The sequence below is a fragment of the Strongylocentrotus purpuratus genome, unplaced genomic scaffold, assembly GCF_000002235.5.
Source record: "Strongylocentrotus purpuratus isolate Spur 01 unplaced genomic scaffold, Spur_5.0 spur5_scaffold_14, whole genome shotgun sequence".
In the NCBI taxonomy this organism is placed as follows: Eukaryota; Metazoa; Echinodermata; class Echinoidea; order Camarodonta; family Strongylocentrotidae; genus Strongylocentrotus; species Strongylocentrotus purpuratus.
Window position 1 is genome coordinate 4,238,905 of NW_022145599.1, and position 15,580 is coordinate 4,254,484.

Genomic DNA, 15,580 nt, shown 5'->3' on the forward strand with positions numbered 1-15,580 from the left:
CCACTTCGATCTGCCAGGTCTTCCAAGCAGATAAGACTGATATTATGCCAATGCTGGCATTAAAGGCTAAATTGTATTTTCGAAATTCTTTAGGAATATTTAACCAGTCACATATCTTTTTCACTTCAATAATAATGGTAATGGAAAAGAAATATAACTACCTGTTTAGTATCCAGTATAAAGTAGCCAGTTGAAGAAAGGTTTGCTGGAGAGGAAGGTGTTACATTGTGCACCGACTGTGTTGCAACCCGTAAACCAATCGCCACATCGTCTACACTCTCTACATGTGGCACAACATCACCTTCTCTTCCTTCTGTTCGTGCTCCGCCAGCACCTGCACCCCCTTCGTCTGGTATCTCACCTTCAGATTCATCCGTTTCTCCTGATGATCCCCAAGCACCTACACCCTTTACACCTTCCTCTTCCTCCTGTATCACAGCATCATCATCCCCATCCTCTGGTATCAGAACATCATCTCTAGCTCCCTCTCCTCCCTTATTTAGCTTTTCCTCGTGGTGGAAACGGGTTAGGGTGTCGCCTTCGGAGCTGGACAGATTATTGACTACCTTGATCACACCGTTAAAGGTGAATCGTCTGGAAGGGGGGTAAGCTTGGGAGACATCGTGGTGGGTTTCATAGAGGAGGCAGAAGAGAAGGAAACACGTCACTGCGGAGTAGATACACACCAGCAGGTATGCGGTCTCTTTCCTCTGGGAGGGAGAAATGCAGGGGACATGTTTAGATGAAATCCCTCCCCACAATATTTAACGAACTGAAAGAGTTATATCATGAAAATATACCAGATGGAAGCTGATTGAAGGAAACAAAAAACAACAAAAAATACGAGGGTGAAAAGCAAAATGAAAAAAAGGAAGAAGAATTAGTTATTATTAAGCGATTTTCGTAATGTAACAAAACTTAATGCATAAGTCTTCATGCCTCGATTATTACATTTACCTAATACAATCAATTGTATCTAAATAGTCAGAAAGCGAATTGCATACATTTTTTGTTGCTGTTATAAAAAGCATTACGAATTCCCCTTTCTAGCAACATCTAATGTATGCAGTTCGCATCATGTAAACATGTACACATGTAAACATTACGTATCTATATGGATAATAAAACAGTGAATGAATGAATAATGGAATGAATGAATAAATGAATGAATGAATGAATGAATGAATGAATGGATGTTTGAATGAACGAATGAATGAATGAATGATGGAATGAATGATGGAATGAATGATTGAATGAATGAATGAATGAATCAATGAATGAATGAATGGATGATGGAATGAATGAATGAATGAATGAATAAATGAATGGATGATGGAATAAATGAATGAATGAATGGATGATGGAATGAATGAATGAATGATTGAATGAATGAATGAATGGATGATGGAATGAATGAATGAATGAATGAATGAATGAATGAATAAATGATGGAATGATGATGGAATGAATGAATGAATGAATGAATGGATGATGGAATGAATGATGGAATGAATGATTGAATGAATTAATGAATGAGTGAATGAATGAATGATGGAATGAATGAATGAATGAATGAATGAATGAATGAATGGATGATGGAATGAATGAATGAACGAATGAATAATGGAATGAATGATGGAATGAATGATTGATTGAATGAATGAATGAATGAATGAATGGATGATGGAATGAATGAATGAATGATTGAATGAATGAATGAATGGATGGATGATGGAATGAATTAATGATTGAATGAATGAATGAATGAATGAATGGATGATGGAATGAATGAATGAATGAATGAATGATGGAATGAATAATTGAATGAATGAATGAATGAATGAATGATGGAATGAATGATTGAATGAATGAATGAATGGTGGAATGAATGATTGAATGAATGATTGAATGAATGAATGAATTAACGAATGTTTGATTGAATGTATGTTTGAATGATTGATCGGATGAATGATTGAATGAACGAGTAAATGAAAGAATGAATGATTCCACGAATCATATTCCATACTATACTTCCTTTAAAAAAAAAAATTATATTTTATGAATCAAATCAATTGTGCCATTGTAGCATGACATGAATGTTCAACCCCATATACGTAGATAAGCATATTCCATCGACCGCACTCAAAATACAGAAGGAATCAAATATTTTGATGAAAAAGGAAAAAAAAGAGAATCTAAGGGAAAAGTAGAGCAGCATAGAAGAGAAGGAAAGGTGAAAATTATTAAGCACCAATAGATGAAAATAAAGAAATTAGGACATTTTTATCTCCATTACACTGGCCCAAATAAGGAATATGTAAAAATAGAAGCAGCTTATTTTGAATAATATAGAAGATAATGCTTCTGTATAAAGAGAAAAAAAACCGGAGTAATAGTTGCAAACTTCTAAACCGACCAACCTTTCACACAATCACAATTCTTAAATGATAAAAGAAAATCACTTATTTACCTCCATCGCATCGTGGTGTATAGAGTGTATTCAGTAAAATGTATTATTCCGATGAAATTCTTAGCTTGATCCTTGCACCTACATTAATGAAGGCAGCATATATCACAAGCATCAATAGTTGCACGATTTATCACAGGGGGCTACTTACAAGAGAGGCAATATAATTGTGACCAAAACGGTGACACGCCCACGAGAACAAAGATAATAACCATCAGGAACAAAAATAATATTTGTATCTCTAGAAAGAATGAATAATGAATTCATGAGAGAAGCACGTCACACGTACACCTTCCAACTTTAGGATAAACAGGGATTCTATTGATTGAATATACTTCATTCAAGGTTGTTTTGCATTCGCAACGCTTCGTACAATCAAAGGGGTGTCGGCAATGATTGGGGAGACGTGGAAGATGTTTTTTCTCATAATAAACTAGCACTTACAACAAGAACCTAGTTCATCAATTACACTAAGTTCACTTGATGTCTAGCTTCTAAGTACAAACGAGATATATCTGGTGATCCTAAATTAAATGTCGAAAATTTAAACACAAATTTCAGTTAGTTTAGAATCGACCCAGTGTATGTAAAAGACCTTTTCTTTCAAACAAGTAGACCTCAGACTGACTTCCTCTGTTGAACACGATTCAAAAAAAAAAAAAAAAGTTTGAACCCAAAATTTACCAGCGTTAGCTTTAAAATTTGACAGAATACAACAAAAAACTCAGTTAAATATTGGTGTCTCTTCATACTTATCATCGTAGTTTGTAAGTCGTCATAGAACCAAACATTTACATAATTATGCTATAATTACGACGCAGGAAAGTCGAAGGGTCATTACTGTGTTGGCTGCCATCGGACATTTGATCTTCTATCAATGAACAATAATTGTGTAATTGCATATTTGATTTTATGAATTAGATCAATATTAAATACAACTTGTGACCAAATCAGGTCTCCAAGATACAACTATACTTCACTTGTTTTTTCATCTCAGCTTGGCAAAACAACTCGCACTATGCGGAAGGTCAAATACAACAAAAAGAAAACGCCCAGAGATGATTGTGAAATGGAGTCTGCAGTTCCCATGCATATACCCTCATCTTTCACTGGAATTATATTCATATGTAAGTTTACGATCTCTCCCCCTGTTACACCCACAAATGTAATAATGCCCTCAAATGTAATAACGCCCTCAAATGTAATAACACTTTACCCACAAATGTAACAACACCCACAAATGTAATAACACTTTACCCACAAATGTAATAATTTCACCCACAAATGTAATAACCACTTTACCCACAAATGTAATAATTTTGAATCACCCACAAATGTAATAATGACTTTACCCACAAATGTAAAAAATTTGAAGTGATATTTTGAATCACCCATAAATGTAATAATGACTTTACCCACTAATGTAATAAATTTAAAGGGATATTTTATCGAATTTAAAACTAAAACCCTGTAATAAAGCATGGATATAGCGCGCAGTCTTTGCTCCAGACCCGGTTATTTCATAAAAAATTAAAAAATCTTCAAAACTAAGACCCCACCATCTTCCAAACTAAGACCGGTAATAAAGCATGGGTTTAGAGCGTAGTTTTTCTTCAGACCCGGTTATTTCAAAACTTTTTTAAAAATCTTCAAAACTAAGACCCCATCATCTTATTCCTGTGGAAGGATATAAGTATTGAGCGTAGTCTTTCCTCCAGACCCGGTTTTTCAAAAGTTAAAAAACAAACAAAAAACAAAACAAAACAAAACAAAACAACAAAAAAACCTCTTAAACTAAGACACCTCCATCTTCCAAATTAAAACCCGGTAATAAAGCATGGGATTAGAACGTAGTCTTTACTTCAGACTCGGTTATTAAAAAAAAAAAAATCTTCAAACTAAGACCTCACCATCTCATTCCTGTGGAATAACATGGGTATAGAGAGTAGTCTTTCCTCCAGACCCGGTTATTTCAAAGGAAATAGAAATTTAAACAAATCTTCGAAACTAAGACCCACCATCTTATTCTTTTTTTTTCATTTTAAAAATAAATTACATTATTACATATATGGACACAACTATTATTTGGTTCTGTTACCGTCTGTATATTAATGAAACAACCTCTTCATTCGTTTGGAATAAAATACTTTCTATCTTACAAAATCTATGTATCCGTCATTGCATTACTATAAAACCATAACCTCTGCAATTTACTCACATTGATTGAGAGAGTATATAGATATTTTATCAGTCAAAGGGTTCTGCAATCGTTCATTCAAAGGATCTTTTATTTATTTTGAGGTCCCACTGTATGTATTTGACCTAGAATGATTTTTAAAATTCATAACTTGTTTTATCCTTCATCAGATTTTACTCAACTTCCACTCATCCATATTTCTCTCATTTTTTCTGATTTTATTAATCCAACTTAATATCAGGGTGGATGTCCCCTGCATGTATACATGAACATATAATTGAAAATTGAATTTCACAATTGAAATGGATGCAAATGACATATATCAACATATCAAAAGGTGCATAGACATGTATACAATAAACTGAAAATTCTTCAATCAAGGACTTAACGATGTCCAGGTATGGCCCAAAAACGAGCAGAATAATTTCAGTTAGTACGAGCTTAGTTAAAGGTGCATATGGTTTAAACATATATGCAATATATGTTCCAAATATAAATAGTAACATTCTTTAACCATCATTGTTGGTTGGTACAGCTCAAAAGCTGAATTTATTCAATTTACACCAAGTTCATCTGTATCAAAATCACAACAGTATTTGGTAAAAACAACATCGAAATAGCCAAGCATTTGATATCAAATAAGAAATAATTCCCTTTATTAATGAATAACTAAAAACTAATTTTCTCAATTCATAAATGAGAATTAATTTCCCTATTACTAAAATAGGAATTAATTCTCGCGATTAACAATTTATCATCATCAGTTATAAAAAGTCAGCATTTTCCATCTAATTAGGGGGGAATGCCATATTATGGGACAATTCCCTCCCAGGGGCAGATGTTTTAAAGGGTGGTCTCTCTCTCTCTCTCTCTCTCTCTCTCTCAGATGTGTTGCCAAGGGCAGGTCCACACACCACAGCCCTCTTTGTTTCTTTCTTTCTCCGTCCCTCTTTATCTTTATCCTTCTTCTTCATTATGCCATAATTATGATCTATCCCCTATTAAGTCTGACACCACCCTAATTCTTTTTCTAACTTTTCCATGCAATATGTGGCGTAAAACAAAATAAATCATGACTGATGAAGAGTCAGCAGATATGTGATTTTTTCCACAGAACCTCGCTATATTGGTAATCTGACGTCGAGCAAATACTGTTACGATATGCGATATCCGAATATCCGGTATCCGTCGTAGTTGAATAGATAACATATCTACCATAACAAACCAGTAATATATTGCCTAACACCCCTGAGCCTCTGGGGGCTCCGCCTCCTGGACCGCACGCCAATTCGTGACTGCCAGTGTCACAAATAAGGTTATAAAATTATGCTCATCTGACGATAAATTGATGTATAAACTTCTAAGCTTCTGAGGGCTCCGCATCCTGAACCCAAAAACAAATTTGTTTCCTGCCAGTGTCACAAATAAGGTATAGAAATAATGCTTATCTGACAGTAATTTATTCCCCAAAACTCCTGAGCTTCCTTGGGCTCCGCCCCCTGGACCCCAAGCCAATTCGTGTCCTGCCAGTGTCACAAATAAGGTATAGAAATATGCTCATCTGACGGCTATTTATTGCCAAAAACCCCCGAGCTTCCGGGGGTCTCCGCCCCCTGGACCCCACGCCAATTCGTGACCTGTCAGTTTCACAAATAAGGTATAAAATATGCTCATCTGAAGAGAATTTAATGTATAAAAACCCCTGTGCTTCTGGGGGCTCTGCCCCTGGACCGAACACCAATTTGTGTCCTGCCAGTGTCACAAATAGATATAAAAATATGCTCATCTGACCGTTATTTATTGTCCAAAACCCCTGAGCTTCCGGGGGCTCCGCCCCAGACCCCACATCAATTCGCAATCTGCCAGTGTCACAAATAAGGTATAAAATATGCACATCTGACAATAATTTGATGTATAAAACCCCTGAGCTTCTGGGGGCTCTGCCCACTGGACCCAACACCAATTCGTGTCCTGCCAGTGTCACAAATAAGATATAACATTATGCTCATCTGACCGTTATGTATTGCCCAAAACCCCTGAACTTCCGGGAGCTCCGCCCCTGGACCTCACGCCAATTCGTGACCTGCCAATTAGTGCTCACTACCCTCCCCCCCCCCCCCCTCCCACTGAGCGAAATATTGGCCGGCACGATTTTCAAATTTTAGCGCACTAAACTTCAAATTGATTTCAAATTTGGGCCCCCACCCCTAAGAAATCCTTGACCCCCGCCTGACGGGCCAAGCTGTTATGCTTATGCTTTGGGATAGGGGTGTGGCCTTGAGGCACCTGTAAACAAAACTCGATAGCCCGTCTCATACTTTTTTATTACTAATAGTAGTAATAAAAATAATAATAAAAGATAACGGTGATAACAATCATCTCAATCAATTATCAAGAAACTAATGACTTACATAAATACCATAAATTTCTTTCCACAAAAACTATAATTAGCGGTTGAACTATTTGATGACTGTATCAAGCTAACAGCACTTCTCAGATCAAATAACTTGATATTCATATCAATTTTTGTTTACAATTCCATAATACAATTTAAAAACTTGTTAACGGATGGGACTTGTCTTGGACTTGCTCATAATCTTCTGATCATAATACATTGTCAACGCTCAGTATACAATGAGGGAGGGGGGCTTTAATCTGAACAAAAATACCAATCGGAAATGGAGTTTTTATATATTTTTCTTCTTTATTTGACTTCATTTTCAATTCTTTATACACACTTTCTACATGGCATCGCTTCAGGAAACTATCATACCTTTACAAGTTCACCGATATTCCATCGAAATACATGCTTTTTGAATATGACGGTTTGGTGAAAAAGTGTAATAATTAACATTATATTAACAATAATTATAGCAATATTTACATAGCGCTTGATACGCCTATTATGTTTCTAAGCGCTGTAGTTACAGGTATCACACAGTCATGCATTATAACCCAGATACCGTGATAATATTTAAGGCGCTCTGGCATTCGATGAGTATCTTCCCATCGGCCATTGCATCACTGATGAAGGATGGCAATGTTGATTGATATCATGCCAAAGGACGTTTAACTTAATGCCGGGCTAGGATTCGAATGGTCAACCCTGGATTGAGAGTCAAGTGAATAAACCACGTCATCTCCGGCTTGAAGAACCTCCTCTCAAACAAAGCAGGTTTTTGCATTTTTGTTTATATACATACAATTTAATTACTAAAAGGACGGGGAGAGTGCTGGCTCGGGGGGGGGGGGGGGAGGGGGTGGAGAGACGTGCCCCCAAAATCTTTTCCAAGATCGGTTGAACTTTTTTAGACCCCTCCCCAGGAGGTCGATCAATTACATGTATTTGCCCTCCCCCCCCCCCAAAAAAAAAAAAAAACATCAAACTTTGGCTACGGCCCCTGCTTATAGCTATAGTAAAAATAAACCGATTCCGAAATTGGAGGACAGTGGCAACCACCCACGTGGATCAACACCTCTGCTAGAGTAGAACACATATTTACCTGTAAAAGAATATTATAGGTAACTTTCGGGGCTACATGAAGAATTGACCAACTGAATTTGGCACTTCATAAAAGAAAAGAAAATATCAGGAATTAAATTTCTGGCCAATTTTGATTTTTTTTTTTTTTCTTTTTCTTTTTCTCCAGAGATTTTGCTAAAAGTACTCAATATTAAACAAACAAATCAGTATCTTCCCTTATTTTTTTTAAAACTCACGTGCTTGATATTTCCTTATGGTTACATTGCGTATAATAGTCCATTACAAAGATAAATTTCGATGTTGAATCAATACATGCATTTACCTATAAAAATTACAAACAAGACAACGTGATAGTATAAGTATATAAAGTATTATCGGAAAGCAGGTTTCCCTAAACATAAAAATTATGCTGGGGCAAAACTTCTTCATGACTGCTCCGGACAGAAGGAGCACATGACTAAACTCGCTGTCACACCGTCTCGCATATACATATCTCTGTGGCGATGTGAACATTGTAACTCATCCTTTCTTGCTTTTCAAAGTCTTTCCTAATGTGTTTTTATATTTCTTCAAATAGTATGAACCGACGCGTCCGGATGCTTCTGAGCCATTCCACGATGGATAGCGAAAAGTGATGTTGTGAACGGTAGACCATCGTGCGAACATCGCATGCTCTGTCAAAAACTTGTGGCCTCTTTTTAAATTCATCTCCGATTTTTGGACGAAGAAACACTCGCTCCTTTTCTTAGGTTCGTAGTAGTGATAGGGGACCTTTGCCTTTGGATTTTTCCTGAAAGGAGAAGAAAATGACGAGGAATGGTAGGATGAGAAAACGGATGTCATAAAATCAGTAGAGACATGAAACCGTCGGCTGTTCGCTATATAGAAGGGTGTTAGATCTATGTTTTGTCATAACGCCCCTCTGAGCAGCCAATGATTAGATTCAACAGTTTCACATCACAATCTTCCAAATCATGGATTTATGTTCTCATAGGCCTTTCTGGTCTGTACATCGAGTATAGACTTGCATCTACTCAGGAACTTAAAATCCTACATGTAGGCCAGTCAGAACCTCTTCATTTCATGCATTTATTTACATTGCGTTATTACGTACGCTAATACATTAGAGCCTGATGTCAAGACAAATGGGTGCATAATAATTACGCCCCAATGGGAGGCGCTAGTCTTTCCAAAATCCGAAGGGTAAAAAATGACTTTATAATTTGGTTTACATCAGATCCAGTGTAAGTTTTCAGAACATTAAAGTAACTGCTTGTTGCGTATAATGCTTTTTTTTTTACTTTGAAATTCATTCAGAGGTTATTAAACAAAATAAGTGGATGCGTATACCTTACAGTAAACTAAGTCTTGTTCTTTTTTTAAATGAGGCCGTCGTATAGTATAGAGAAATATGAAATTAAAAATGATCGCAAACATACTTGCAGAAGTCATCCCTTGATATTCCGTATACCAGCACCTTATCACAGATATCAAGAGCAAATACCATGGATACAAAGCCCGTGCTGAATTTTGTTCGCATCGCGGCTCTGAAAGGATAGAGTACACAAGAATAAGGGACAGGAAGAAGAGGAGAAGAAAAAGAAGAAAAGAACTCGCAAGATTTCTTGAGGTAAAGCCTTTTCTTTCCAGCATTCCACGAAAGGATTATTGAGGCTCATGAGTGCATGGACTCTTAGAAGAAGAAAAATAGCCGTTTACACTCTAAAAAAATATTGGGCAAAAAATTGCCCAATTTTTACCCAGCATATATGTGTCCAACCAACTGTTGGGTAAATTACAGATTTTGAATGATTTCCCCAGTGTTGGATAAAAAGAAAATACCAACTTTTAACCAACAAAAATTTACCCAATCAGAAATTCACCTAACTCTCACTATAATGTGTAGCATAAGTTACACACCTAGTTGGGCAAATAAGTTGGATAAAATATAAAAGGAGAATAGTGCCGCGGCGGGACTCGAAACGCGTACCTTGTAATCCTTTAGTCCTGTGACATATCCACTCGATCCCGACACCTCTAATGAATAAACATAACCCTATATTGTTGGATAATAATGTTGCCCGACTTACGTTTGCCCAATGACATTACCCAACCTATTTTTTACCTTTCATTGGGTAACTTCATATAGTAAATGGTTGGGAGAAAATAACCCAATTAGCAGACAAAATTTGCCCAACTTCGATTTACCCAGTAACATCTGCCCAACCTTTTTTTTACAGTGTAGGCTAAATCGAGTTACCGTGATTACATTGATAAATGAAAATGAATTAGGCCTAAGTCCATTCGTACTCGATCAACGGGTGAAAATAAACACTACTACTACTACTACTACTACTACTACTACTACTACTACTACTACTACTATTACTATACTACTACTACTACTACTACTACTACTACTACTACTACTACTACTACTACTACTATTACTACTACTACTATTACTACTACTACTACTACTACTACTACTACTACTACTACTACTACTACTATAACTACTACTACTACTATTACTACTACTACTACTATTACTACTACTACTATTACTACTACTACTACTACTACTACTACTACTACTACTACTATTACTACTACTACATGTATGGAATTACTTTTACTACTACTACTACAAACAATCATAATGACAGTATTAGCATTTATAATAATAATAATGATCATTATAATAATGATGATGATAACCATTATAATGATGATAATAATAATTTACTCTTCTATTACCACTACCACCACCCCCCCCCCCCCACCCCCCTCCACCCGACCATCTTCCTGTTCATATTATGTTACTTCTGCAATATTACAATATGTCATTACCTGGAATACCCTGTTTCGTTCTTGTACCTCGCCTCTGACTGAGAATATTTCTTGGTTGTCAGGAAGACGAAATCAACCTTAGGGTACTTGCGCTTGTACTGCCTCGCAAGTTTGACAATCTTATTCGTCTTCATGTTCACTTTCTCCTTATTCAGCCAGGGCACCACGACGTATCTCGTCCTCGTCGTCGAGTTCGACAAGATCTCATTCCTCAACGAACTCCTCTTCACGAGTCCTCGTGGGAGGTTGACGTGGCCGATGATTCGGATGTCGGTACGAAGCCCGACGTCGCTAGAATAGCCGGTGACCGGGGCGGTGTTCATACGAAGGACACAATCAGCGCTGTCGATTTCGGCACCGGCTCCAGATCGATACAGATGACCACCACTCGATACCAACGCACATAGTCTACACCGCTTCGTGAATGGCTGAATAAATCAAAGACATCACAAGCAGAATCAGAGAATTTGTTAAACACTATAATGTTTAGGACTCTGAATATACCTAAGAATATCATCGTATATACACAAATAAAACATCCAATAAAATTAGAATCATTAATATAAAAAGTAGCCTAGTGTGCGTTTATTCATTGAGACTTTGAGAGGGCATCGGTCTTATAATTGATGAATGAAATGCGAATTAACCGACCATCGATTAAGGGATAGGGAACGGGAAGATAAGTTGTCACCCTTCCCCTCCATTTTCTCTCTTCTCTTCTTAAAATGTCTTTCTTCTCTTCCCTTTTCTTTTCCCTGAATTCGCCATTTGACTGGGGAGGGGTAAGTGCTTCCCTTAGCTATACGCCACTGCCTGTGATTTATGAGCAGTGTAGTCTTTGAGTTGATTATACAAAATCTCATCCTCAAAGGGCTATTATTTAAATGGCCAAATATCAGCTTCATACTCTAGATAACCATTCTGAGTGATCGTAAATATTTCTTCTCATCCACGTCTTCATTTGCAATATTTTCATTGTCGTACTTCATTTCATGATGTATACACAATATGTGATTTAAATTCTTAAAATATACTAAATGATAAATAGTATACTGCGTAAAACTTTAATTGATGTGACGAAATGTCCATCCAAAATATAGGGACTTTATCACGACCAGTGATGAATGTAATACCTAATAAAATCAAATAGCGGGTAAAATGGTCTTGTTGACTAGTTGAATTGTTTTGCAAAAGCGTTTTCGAAAGGAAACAAACAGTTACAAAAGAGTCAAGATAAACGATAATCTGTTGCCCGAGACTGCCCACTTTGATCTGCCAGGCCTTCCAAGCAGATAAGACTGATATTATGCCAATGCTGGCATTAAAGGCTAAATTGTATTTTCGAAATTCTTTAGGAATATTTAACCAGTCACATATCTTTTTCACTTCAATGATAATAATAATAATAATAATAGGCATTTGTATAGCGCCGTCTATCTAGAGAATGCTTTTCCGAGGCGCACAAGAAAATTCTCAAATTAAAGGTAAATTATTCCAAAAACAAGGTGCTGCAGATGAAAAAGCCCTTTCACCACAGGCTACTCGTGTCTTTGGGATCTTAAGAAGATGCTGGTGTGATGATCTTAGACTACGAGCTGGTGTATAAGGCATAACAAGGTTTTGTAAATGGTTTGGTGCTAATCCGTTTACAGCCTTCCATGTGAGGAGAAGGATTATGAATTCTATGCGCTTGCGGATTGGCAACCAGTGCAGCTTTTTGAGAACAGGAGTTTGGACGAGAAATGGTAATGGTAACGGAAAAGAAATAAACCTACCTGTTTAGTATCCAGTATAAAGTATCCACTTGAAGAAAGGTTTGCTGGAGAGGAAGGGGGTATATTGTGTCCCGACTGGTTTCTCGTCTCCACCCCACTCGCCACATCGTCTACACCCTCTCCATGTGGCATAACATCACCTTCTCTTCCTTCTTTTCGTGCTCCGCCAGCCCCTGCACCCCCTTCGTCTGGTATCTCACCTTCAGATTCATCCGTTTCTCCTGATGATCCCCAAGCACCTACACCCTTTACACCTTCCTCTTCCTCCTGTATCACAGCATCATCATCCCCATCCTCTGGTATCAGAACATCATCTCTAGCTCCCTCTCCTCCCTCATTTAGCTTTTCATCGTGGTGGGTCAGGGTCAGGATGTCGTCTTCGGAGGACAAATTAATGGTGAATCGTCTGGAAGGGGGGTAAGCTTGGAAAACATCGTGGTGGGTTTCATAGAGGAGGCAGAAGAGAAGGAAACACGTCACTGCGGAGTAGATACACACCAGCAGGTATGCGGTCTCTTTCCTCTGGGAGGGAGAAATGCAGGGGACATGTTTAGATGAAATCTCTCCCCACAATACTTAACGAACTGAAAGAGTTATATCATGAAAATATACCAGATGGAAGCTGATTGAAGGAAACAAAAAAAAAAAAAAAATTACGAGGGTGAAAAGCAAAATGAAAAAAAGGAAGAAGAATTAGTTATTATTAAGCGATTTTCGTAATGTAACAAAACTTAATGCATAAGTCTTCATGCCTCGATTATTACATTTACCTAATACAATCAATTGTATCTCAATAGTCAGAAAGCGAATTGCATACATTATTTGTTGCTGTTATAAAAAGCATTACGAATTCCCCTTTCTAGCAACATCTAATGTATGCAGTTCGCATCATGTAAACATGTACACATGTAAACATTACGTATCTATATGGATAATAAAACAGTGAATGAATGAATGATTGAATGAATAAATGAATGAGTGAATGAATGGATGATGGAATGAATGAATGAATGAGTGAATGAATGAATGAATGAATGAATGAATGAATGAATGATTGATTAAATAAATGAATGAATGGATGATGGAATGAATGAATGAATGAATGATTGAATGAATGAATGAATGAATGATTGAATGAATGAATGAATGAATGAATGGATGATGGAATGAATGAATGAATGAATGAATGGATGATGAAATGAATGAATGAATGGATGATGGAATGAATGAATGAACGAATGAATGAATGGATGATGAAATGAATGAATGAATGATGGAATGATGATGGAATGAATGATGGAATGAATGATTGAATGAATGAATGAAATAACGAATGTTTGATTGAATGTATGATTGAATGATTGATCGGATGAATGAGTGAATGAACGAGTAAATGGAAGAATGAATGATTCCACGAATCATATTCCATACTATACTTCCTTTAAAAAAAAAAAATTATATTTTATGAATCAAATCAATTGTGCCATTGTAGCATGACATGAATGTTCAACCCCATATACGTAGATAAGCATATTCCATCGACCGCACTCAAAATACAGAAGGAATCAAATATTTTGATGAAAAAGGAAAAAAAGAAAATCTAAGGGAAAAGTAGAGCAGCATAGAAGAGAAGGAAAGGTGAAAATTATTAAGCACCAATAGATGAAAATAAAGAAATTAGGACATTTTTATCTCCATTACACTGGCCCAAATAAGGAATATGTAAAAATAGAAGCAGCTTATTTTGCATATAGAAGATAATGCTTCTGTATAAAAAAAGAAAAAACCGCAGTAATAGTTGCAAACTTCTAAACCGACCAACCTTTCACACAATCACAATTCTTAAATGATAAAAGAAAACCACTTATTTACCTCCATCGCATCGTGGTCTAGTGTATTCAGTAAAATGTATTATTCCGATGAAATTCTTAGCTTGATCCTTGCACCTTCATTAATGAAGGCAGCATATATCACAAGCATCAATAGTTGCACGATTTACCACAGGGGGCTACTTACAAGAGAGGCAATATAATTGTGACCAAAACGGTGACACGCCCACGAGAACAAAAATAATAACCATCAGGAACAAAAATAATATTTGTATCTCTAGAAAAAATGAATAATGAATTGATGAGAGAAGCACGTCACACGTACACCTTCCAACTTTACTACAAACAGGGATTCTATTGATTGAATATACTTCATTCAAGGTTGTTTTGCATTCGTAACGCTTTGTACAATCAACGGGGTGTCGGTAATGATTGGGGAGACGTGGAAGATGTTTTTTCTCATAATAAACTAGCACTTACAACAAGAACCTAGTTCATCAATTACACTAAGTTCACTTGATGTCTAGCTTCTTCTAAGTACAAACGAGATATATCTGGTGATCCTAAATTAAATGTCGAAAATTTAAACACAAATTTCAGTTAGAAGTTTAGAATCGACCCAGTGTATGAAAGACCTTTTCTTTCAAAAAATTAGACCCCAGACTGACTTCCTCTGTTGAACACGATTTTTTTAGAATAAAAGCTTGAACCAAAAATTTACCAGCGTTGGCTTTAAAATTTGACAGAATACAACAAAAAACTCAGTTAAATATTGGTGTCTATTCATACTTAACATCGTAGTTTGTAAGTCGTCATAGAACCAAACATTTACATAATTATGCTATAATTACGACGCAGGAAAGTCGAAGGGTCATTACTGTGTTGGCTGCCATCGAACATTTGATCTTCTATCAATGAACAATAATTGTGTAATTGCATATTTGATTTTATGAATTAGATCAATATTAAATACAA

The 15,580-nt window shown here is 36.4% G+C and overlaps 2 protein-coding genes across 2 annotated transcripts in view; both read right to left on the reverse strand.

Annotated features, from left to right (window-relative positions):
- The window catches only part of LOC115923706 (alpha-N-acetyl-neuraminyl-2,3-beta-galactosyl-1,3-N-acetyl-galactosaminide alpha-2,6-sialyltransferase-like), a 4,893-nt gene extending 4,520 nt beyond the window's left edge, over positions 1-373 (reverse strand). The window contains exon 1 of the mRNA XM_030984946.1: positions 302-373. Within this exon, the coding sequence (XP_030840806.1) occupies positions 302-373 (72 nt within the window). The remainder of the gene's footprint in view (positions 1-301) is intronic.
- Positions 374-8,297: 7,924 nt separating this feature from the next.
- Positions 8,298-11,324, reverse strand: LOC115918612 (alpha-N-acetylgalactosaminide alpha-2,6-sialyltransferase 6-like). The gene is made up of 3 exons (XM_030984947.1): positions 11,002-11,324; positions 9,588-9,695; positions 8,298-8,938 (listed from the first exon to the last, which is right to left on the reverse strand). The coding sequence occupies exons 1-3, from the start codon at positions 11,322-11,324 to the stop codon at positions 8,668-8,670; spliced, it is 702 nt and encodes a 233-aa protein (XP_030840807.1). The 3' UTR covers positions 8,298-8,667.
- Positions 11,325-15,580: the final 4,256 nt, after the last annotated feature.